This window comes from Setaria italica, chromosome VI (assembly GCF_000263155.2).
Source record: "Setaria italica strain Yugu1 chromosome VI, Setaria_italica_v2.0, whole genome shotgun sequence".
In the NCBI taxonomy this organism is placed as follows: Eukaryota; Viridiplantae; Streptophyta; class Magnoliopsida; order Poales; family Poaceae; genus Setaria; species Setaria italica.
The window spans coordinates 30,441,681-30,450,878 of record NC_028455.1 but is presented as its reverse complement, the minus strand read 5'-3'; the positions used below and the strand labels follow the sequence as shown (position 1 = coordinate 30,450,878).

Here is a 9,198-nt window from a genome sequence, read left to right as displayed (position 1 = left end):
TTATCACGATGTTCCTCTGCCCCTAGTAGTTTAAAAAAGCAGCACGTATATACACTTAGGTACTTCAGGCTCTCATTGTCCTGGGTCAGATAATAAGTCACAAATGGCAGCCATTCGTGAACAAAAGTCAACCCGGCGAGTGCTAAATCAATCTTCATTACTAAGCCCACTTTAGTACCGGTTGGTATAAACAACCGGTAGTAAAGATCTTTTTTCCTTTCTGTTTCTTTTCTTATTTTCTTTTCTATTTCTTTATTCTATATTAGTATTTCGTATTTGTTTCCTTTACCTATACTAGTTCTAATATGCTAATATATATAAAGTTGTATTTATCTATAATATTACATTTGATATAATATTATATATATAGACATCTTCTGCATTCATATTTATGAATAATATTACATTTATATAATGAAAGTCCAGAATGTGACATTAAAGGCATCACAATAGAAACACATTATACATATCCTAGCTGAATATAATCCATAAGCAGCTCAGCACTTTGACCGGCTTAACTTGTGCCTAGAACTCCACCTAGAAGTTCCTGAAAATCAAAACTGGAAAACCAAAACTGGCATGCAATCAATGACATCCTACAAACCTACATTCTCAATGCATAGAAACAAAGGTAAAGATGTAGGATTTTTATTATACTATAACCAGATTAGTTCAATTTCAATAGGAAGATAGCACAATTTTATTGACACTCATCCAAGCTCAAGCCATGTTCCAAAACACAGACCATAAATTAAGATTTCAGGTTGCTAGTCTTATTTCAGAAAGGAAGTGATTATACTTCCAGAATCTCAGCTTAAACTAATCTAAGTTTCAGGGTGTTGTTCCACAACAAGAACACTTGGCTCATTAAGACCTCATCTTAAAATAAGCTGGGTAAAATAGAGCAACAAACAGAAGAAAATATGGTATACATTTGCTGGTGTCATCAAGCATCCAAGCCTTTTGTGCCTTTTTTGCATCAAGTTTGTCATATTCCCAATATGACACTTGAGGTGTAAAATTGTAAATGTACTTAAAAGCTAGAGGCACTGAGCCTACACAGATGAGAGCACACTCCTTAGTAGCTTCAAGAATCTGGGCAAGTAAAAAGAAAAATTTGTAGACTATATATTTGGAGAATGTTAAAATGAATAAAGAGCCTAATAGTAGTGGTTAACTGCTGATAAACATATAATCTATACAATGCAAAACTGAAACCGTATATGCTATCTCTCCTACAACAGTAGGGACATGCGATTGGAGGGGCTCACCTTGGCGGGGTGCCTCAGTATGCACGGAGGAGGAGGAGGAAGGAGTGAGTGGGGCGGAGGCGCGGCCATGCGGGGCCGCTGTCGCCTTCCAGGAGCTCCCACCACCGGCTTCGGGCCCTACACGGTTAGCTTGCGTCGTCGTTGCGGGGGCTAGCGCGCCCCAACGGCCGGGCTACCGTGCCGCTGCCGGACTGCACCATCGCGCCTCGGCGACGCACTGCCTCGCCAGTTGTCGCGCTGGGCCACTGTCGCCGTCCTAGCCGCACAACCCTAGCCATCACGCCTCTGGATCCGTGCATCCCCAACTGCCGTGCCTATGGATTTGCACTGCATTGCCCTGAGCTACTTCGGATCCGGGCCGCACTGGCCTGGTCACCGCTCCTCGGGGCTGCGCCGCGCGTCGGCTGCCGCGCCACTGGATCTGGGGAGAAGGGGCTCCTCCGTGGCGTCGCCCATGGCCGTGCCTCCCGCAGCTAGGCCTCGGCAGTCGGCACCCATGGCTGCGCCTCCTGTGGTGGCTCTGGTGATGAAGGGGAAAGAAGACGCGCGCGCGCGCGCGCGAGAGAGAGAGAGAGAGAGAGAGAGAGAGAGAGAGAGAGAGCGTAGGATGGCGGTGGGTGGATTTTACCGGGTGAATTGAGGAAGGATGGATGCGCTAGGGTTAGCACTGGGTGGGCTCTGATTTTATATTTAGGATGGTGTCATCCATTAGTACCGGGTGGAGGCTCCACCCGGTACTAATGGGTGACATTTAGTACTATTTGGAGCTCCCAACCAGTACTAAAGAGGGTCACGGGAGCTCCTGGTGAACTAGCCGTTAGACCATTAGTACCGAGTCAAAACCAACCGGTACTAGGGTTAGGACCAATGCTCAGTTTTCCAGTAGTGCCTCCCTTTCTTTTAGGTTATTAGAGCTACTCTAGCAATAACCCTAATTAAAATCAAAACTTCCAAATGCCAAATATGAGTTCTCTCTCACAGGACTAAAAAATATCTCTAACTCCATGAATAGAGGGCACCTTGGAGACCCTTCAAGAATGGAGGGTACGTGGACAGAGGAATTTGGAGGCATCCCAAATTAAAATACAGAATCTAGTAAAGAATCTGCTAGAGTGTGTCTTTTTTATTTGATCCTCTAAACTTCGGGTAGCGGGCTAGTTAGAGTTGCAGATCGACCTGAAGCTCATTAAAAATAGACTAATTCATATTTCAAAACAAAAAAATGAGATAAGAATGAACTAGCTAACTGATCTACTACTACCCAATAGTAGTGTCACCACCACTTACATCCCTAACGAGCGGTCCATTACTTAGTCAATTTTGCAACGACACATTTCCTTTTCGTTATCATGGTTGTTAATTAGCTAAAATATACCTGATGTTGTAGTTGTACCCCTGAATATTTTTTTTGTAAATCTTTTAAAAAATATTATTTTTGTTAATTAACAAAATTTCCGGTTCTTTACAAAAATGTTTAGCGATTCGAATATGCATTTCAAGATTCTTTTTATTGCTCAAGACAGAGGGGAAAAACTCTTTCCCACCTGATTCATTGCACAGGAGAATAATTACATAATTGTGTCTCGAAGGGAAACACCGTAAAAGCATTTTAAGAGCGGAGATTACATGACGTGGGGGGTCGAAGGGAAACACCGTAAAAGCATTTTTAAAAATGGCGCTGCTAGCGCTCGGACGTCCGATGGGAAATTTTTTATTGGATGCTCCGACCAAACATTAAAAATTACCTAGTGCAACATTAGCGGTTGTTCGCAATATGAAAAAAAAATGTGTAAAAATGACTACGTTGTTCGACTCTGAGATGGAAATTCCCGCCGCAACATGAACACTACGTTTCATGCAATATTCACTGTGAAACATGTAGAAACAATAGTTGCAACATCGATACATGCTTAACTATTGTAGCATCCAAATTTTTTAAGATTCCAGACGTCAGTTGTGTAGCATTACCGTTTGACACCGTACGTGTTCATAAGTTTGTTAAGAATATGGATCATGCATTTTCATTCAACCGAAAAAAAAGATGACTTCATGAACTTCAGTCCGAAATGAATCGAGTGCAGTCCAAGTAGACACATCTGTTACCTAGCCTGCACGTACACTATGATCTAGTACCAGGTACTCTCATCTGAGACGGGACGGATTAGGATAGGATACCGGATACGTACCGACGGGAGTCAGACACCAACTGCCGAGAGGCATTAACATCAGCCTGACACGGGCACATGGCGATGACCGGCGCCAGAAACGGTCGCGCGCCGGAAATGGCTCGCCGTCGGAAAGCGAGGCCGAGGTCGCCCCACTTCGAGGCGGCGCTCCGCCGTCCCCACCGCCGGCCGGCAGTCCGCCCGGGCGCGGCTGTGCTCGCACAGCGCCGGGTCCTGTGCGAGGAGACGAGGAAGGGGGCAGGCCGGGGCGCGGCCGCGCGCGCCGAGGCGCCGCCAGGTTTCTCGTTTCGTGCCTGCGGATCATGCAGCGCGAACAGTCTTTTGCTCGTCGCCGTTGAAGCACGCCCTGTGCGCGGAAAGTTGGATCGCTCGCGTCCTCGATCTCTCTTGATCTCCCCTGCCCAGCTACGAGTGTGATAGGGTTTCATGATGGATAGCATCCTTATTTTGACTGGGCTGTTTTTTCTTTTCTTTCTTCGTGTTTCTAACGGCTGGTGGTAAAACCTCTCATAACATTCATATATGGCAGTAAAAATGAAACGATGAAGAAACGGTGTCGAAGCTAGGTTAAGTTACGAGGGGAAAAAAGAGTGTGGCAACGAATGGAAATTAACACGTTCATAGCATGAGATGCGTGCAATGTACAAGCTACATGTGATGTGTCCATGTGCTGCGAGTATAGTCGCAAGCATGCAAAGGGCAGTCACAAGCTACATTTCTAGGTACTTACTAGTAAAAATGTAAGGCGTCGAGCCAAAAGTGCATCATCTTAATAATTTACACTACATATGATCGTACAAGTGCTGCCGACGCGGGTGTTCGTCGTAGTACGTACGTGCAAAGCTCCAGGTCCAACGGCGATTAATGATCACAACATGGCCATGCATGCCGCCGGACCGGCCGTCAGCTGGACACGGAAGGGTGGCCGCCCGGCGCGCGATCGTTCCATCATCGGTCGATCTACCACTGGCCGTTGACGCGGCCGGGGTAGGGTGCGGCGCCGCCGTCGTCCGCCGGTGGCGCCGCCGGGCGGCGGCCGCTGGCCGCGGCGGCGCGCTCGAGGGACTGCACCTGCGTCTTGAGGAACTTGACGTAGTGGATGGCCTCGTCCAGCATGGACGCGGTGTCCATCTTGGTGCCGCCCGGGACGAGCCGCTGCAGGATGCGGATGCGCTCGCTGATGCGCTCCCGCCGCATCCGCGCCGCCACGCTCTGCGGATCGGTGGAGATGCGCACGTTGCGCCGCTTCGGGGGCCGCACCATCTCCGGGTCGATGTTCACCGGCTGCAGCGCCGCCACGCGGAAGATCATCTCCCGCATCGCCGACGACCCCACGGCGGCGGTGGCGCCGCCCTGATCCCCGCCGTTGTCCCCGCCGCCGCCGGCAGGGTAGACGTCCCGCGCCACGTACGACTCCGAGCGGGCTGTGACCGTGGAGTACTGGTGGTCGTCGTGGTAGGTGGCGCGGCCGCCGTTGGCGCCGCCGCCCGTGGACATGTGATGAGGCACCGTGGAGAAGTGGTGGTGAGGAGCTTGCTGCATGCACGGCGGCGACGGGGGAGTCGACGGCACCATCATCATGGCGCCGTGGTCGGGGAACGCGGTGAGCTGCTCGAGCTGGAGCATTGCGTTCATCAGCTCGAGCTGCGCCTCCGGGTGGGAATTCAGCATGTCGAAGTCCATTCAGGACCGTGATCGAGAGCTCGACTGGATGGCAAGTTCTTGAAGAGTGTGTGTACAGCGAGGTCGGTCAAGAGGAGCTTGTTGGGGGAAAGAGCTAATAGTAGTGGTGCAAAGCTAGCAGCCTGCTCTTGTCTCTCTGGTCTCTCTTGAGGTTTATTGTGTTGTTACCATGTTGCTAAAGGTGAGGTGCTATTTATAGGGGATTGCTGGTAGCTAGGTGGCCTCTCTGGACTTGACAGGGAACAGTGTCTGTGTTCCCTTGCATCAGCCTTAATTTTAGTTTCTCCATTTTATTGGGGAGTCTTGCTGCTCCCTTTTTTCTGGCTTCACAGAGTAGCATGTGTTAAAGATAAACCATCCCTGTCTTTTGTTTTCCCGAAAATGATGTGTCAAGATAATGTCTCACAGAGACACGGAATCTGTTCTCTGACACCTCAGGACCTTTCAAGAATTGCCGACTGTCTGGCCAGCCCAAATATCTCCATGAAGGGTGCTTTTGTTCGGATATATGATTGGACCAAACATTTTTGTTTTCCTAATAAGTATATAATCCTCGTTTTCTTAACTTAGAAACCACGGCGTTCACGACACTACAGTTATTTCACTGTACCATATCTGTCAATGAATACGAACTATCCATGTCTTTGATTTAAAGCATCAGTTAGTTTTTTGGTATATTCCACCCAAATAAAAGTGCATTTTTGGAGTATTTTTTATTGCTTTTCAGTGAAATCTTAAACTGGATTATTGCTTATTCCTTCTGCATATTTCCTGCTGTGTCTCCTTATCAAAAGACTGCCGATCGTCTCAGCTCCAACAAGTTAACCAGCTGGTATTCCATTTCGTACGTCATGCATCAGCCAATCAGTGACAGGTTCGGATGAACGGATCCTTAATACGTCGTCGTTCTAATGCGGACTGCATTATTAGCAACCCCTGCACCTAGACGCAAAAATTACGAGAAATTTTAGTTCCATCACATATATGTAGCTCGCTATAGGTAGGTCTCTCACGCAATTGCTCAATATAAAATGAACGCTGATCATGTTCTTTTCTATTGGGAGTAGCGGCAAATTTAAATATCTGGAGAAGCATAAGAAGAATTTTTTTGAAGGAAAAAGCAGGGAGGAATTTCAATTAATTCTGTTGTACTTGACCTAATCATTGCGCACTTTTTATATAGATAATGAAACTTATGCCAAAATACTGTAGAAAAAAAGCAAGCATTTTGCATATCTGGTGTGCACCATGAACGTCCTTCCGGGCCAACCTTAGGTACAAGTTTGGATCTACTGTTATTGTTGTTCTTGTTCAGACACTGTGGCAAACAGAACACGTGAGAGGGCTTCACTCACGAGTCACGACATCAATGGCCAGAGACAAGAGTCACTACATTTCGCTCTCAGGGGCGATACAAGATGGCGAAATAGAAAGAATGTAAAGATGTTTTAATAAACTCTTGAAAGTTGTCAAATGTAGGAACTATAACCATAAATAATTAACGATCCTACTAGGATTCATTTGCAAGATAGGAAATTGAAAAAAGAAGGAGAAATGGACAATGCTGAAAAAAATACAGAAATAAATTTATGTTTTCTATATAAAATTTAAGGCAATGGTACCTAGGTATTTTTATTATGTTTATTTATTTTGTTGATACAACTAGCTGGTTATATTTTCCTTGTTCTTTTTAGGGTACTCCTTTCAGTCATAAATACAGGATATTTTGGACAAACATTGGGTAAAAAATTAGAGCTTTACTATCTTTCAGAATATATAAAAAGGCAGATTGAAAATTATATGAATAGTACTTTTCCTGAATGCAATTTCATACTATCAAAATTGAACTGGGTTTTATACATAAATCCAATCCTATAGAAAACAGTGGTCAAAGCTGTTCATGAAAATATTGTGTTGTGTCTTGTTTTTTCATAAGAATCTAAGCCATAAATTAGTAATGCGAGAAAAAAAATTACAATTAGTAATTTCTGGCAAGAAAGAGACAGTTCCTGTATGCATATCAAGCTTGAGATGTCAAATTCCATCATGGTGTGGATGGTCCATCACAATATGCATTCTTTTTTTTTGATGAAATTTCTTTACCTTTTCAATTTAGCCAAGTAGAACTAGATTAAAATTATGTGTGAAAGCTTATGACTATACCCGCCTAGCCATTGCAGCTAGTAAATGACCATCAGTCATCAACGTGATAATTTCTATGATACTAAATGAACAGTGAAGCTCCTACCACTTACATTAAAAAAATAAAATTATTTGCATACTCCCTCCCTCTTAGAATATAGCGTTTAGATTTTTCTAAAGGAAAACCTTTTTAACTTTGACCAACAGTACCTCTAAAAATAATTTATTTCAAACAAAAAGGTTACATATTATAATAGTTGGTTTCATGATAAATCTACTAACACCATTTTTATATTATTAGTCTCTATGATTATTCCGTTGTTCGTAGACAAATTGAAAAGATTTGATTTAAAAAAAACTAAAAGTAGTTATATTCTGGAACAGGTGGTATACAACGGTAACCTATACAATTAATCTACACCCTTGAACCATGAGTTGCTAAAAAAATTGTGGTTTAATTGTTCCTTTTTTTTCTATTTTTCTAGTTTAAGGATTACAAAATTGCCTTAAATCTGCCAATTGCTTATGTGATTATGTACAGATAATGTGACTCACTTGTATTATCTTTTTTACATGTTACTTAATTTGATTACGTTTTTAGCTCAATTTAGTGAATAATAATCATAATATGTATAGGAGCAGTAGTAGTCCTATTTATAGATCTACTAACTAATATATCTCTTTCTCTGGCAGATCATCAGACCAGGACTAGTCCAAGAAGGCAAGAACAAATGCATACTCCAAAATAAACCCCTGCTATCAGTCTCCTAAACTTGTCTTTGGTGCATGATTATTTGGTACTTGGATGGCAATAATGTTCTTACAACCAAAAGTACTCGTGATCAAACTATATATTCCGTGCCCCAATCTAGAAATGCTCGTCCATTAGCTAGTGTACGTTGATAAACTGATACCACACACGTTGTAGCAATCAGTATACACGTGTAGAAATTAAGCGCCCGGGGAGTGGAAGGGGAGTAACGGACCGCAGGAGTAAGCCCCAGCCCCAGCTCCAGCCACAGCTACGGACGAGCGAGAGCGTCCTAGAGCAGAGCGGAGCCGGTAGCGCTTGTTGCGGCCCCCGAGCTGCCACCAAAGGCCTGAGCATGGTCAACGGCCACCGAGGACGCCGGTCCGCCGGTCGGTTGGCGCCCGTCCGACGCCCGTCCTGCGCGCACGTCCGTAAATGGCCCGGAGCCCACAGCGTGATCCGCGCCGGAGAGCAAGCACGCTCCGTTCTTCTGCCGGCCTCCGTCGTCCCCGTCTACCGGAACGTCCATGCAGGATCCAAGCCGATCGCGCACTCGCGAGCTTGGCACTGGCAGTTTGGCACCGAGCGCGCGGAGCGTTGCGACCTGGGACAACGTAAATTGCTGTGTGCCTGTGTGGGTGACCTGACAGCAGTCTGAGTAAAGCTTGGACGGAAACCACCGCCTCTGCTGGGCTGGTGGTGGTGAAGTTTTCCGGCTCCGGGGTGAAAAAGCCCTGGAGCGTGTGGTAAAACCAAGCAACCAGTTACTGCATGCATCGTAACTTCTGACAGAAGACGGGCAAGAGTTTTCTCAGTTGAGTGAAATTAAAGCTAGTAAAAAAAACAGGTTTTACTTGTCTCTTGATCTGTGGTCATTTTTCAAGTCTGCTGGTAAGGTGAAAAGAAAATTCCATGTAGTACGACCTGATCACCTTGGTCAAGCCACAAAGCCGCGTGTGTCGGTCGACAACGGCTTTAACTTTACCAATTTTTGCGGATCAGCTTTTTTCCCATTGCAAGTGTACGTAGAAATTGGCGGCACCGGCGGGAAGAAAGAGAGTGAAGATTATTGATCGGAACATGCTGCATGCAGACCAATCTCGTGACATTTTGTTGTACACAAGTAGTGTCCGACCTCGAAATGGAGCCGACCTTTCAAGCTACA

At 45.4% G+C, this 9,198-nt stretch overlaps 2 protein-coding genes across 2 annotated transcripts in view; both read right to left on the bottom strand.

Moving 5' to 3' along the window:
* Window positions 1-1,769, bottom strand: part of LOC111257724 (NF-kappa-B-activating protein-like) — a 20,342-nt gene extending 18,573 nt beyond the window's left edge. Inside the window, 1 exon segment of the mRNA XM_022827774.1 lies at window positions 1,648-1,769. Within this exon segment, the coding sequence (XP_022683509.1) occupies window positions 1,648-1,769 (122 nt within the window).
* Window positions 1,770-4,050: 2,281 nt separating this feature from the next.
* On the bottom strand, window positions 4,051-5,290 carry LOC101776806 (transcription factor HEC1). The gene has a single exon (XM_022827697.1). It carries the CDS (start codon window positions 5,138-5,140, stop codon window positions 4,418-4,420), a length of 723 nt encoding a protein of 240 aa, XP_022683432.1. The 5' UTR covers window positions 5,141-5,290; the 3' UTR covers window positions 4,051-4,417.
* Window positions 5,291-9,198: the final 3,908 nt, after the last annotated feature.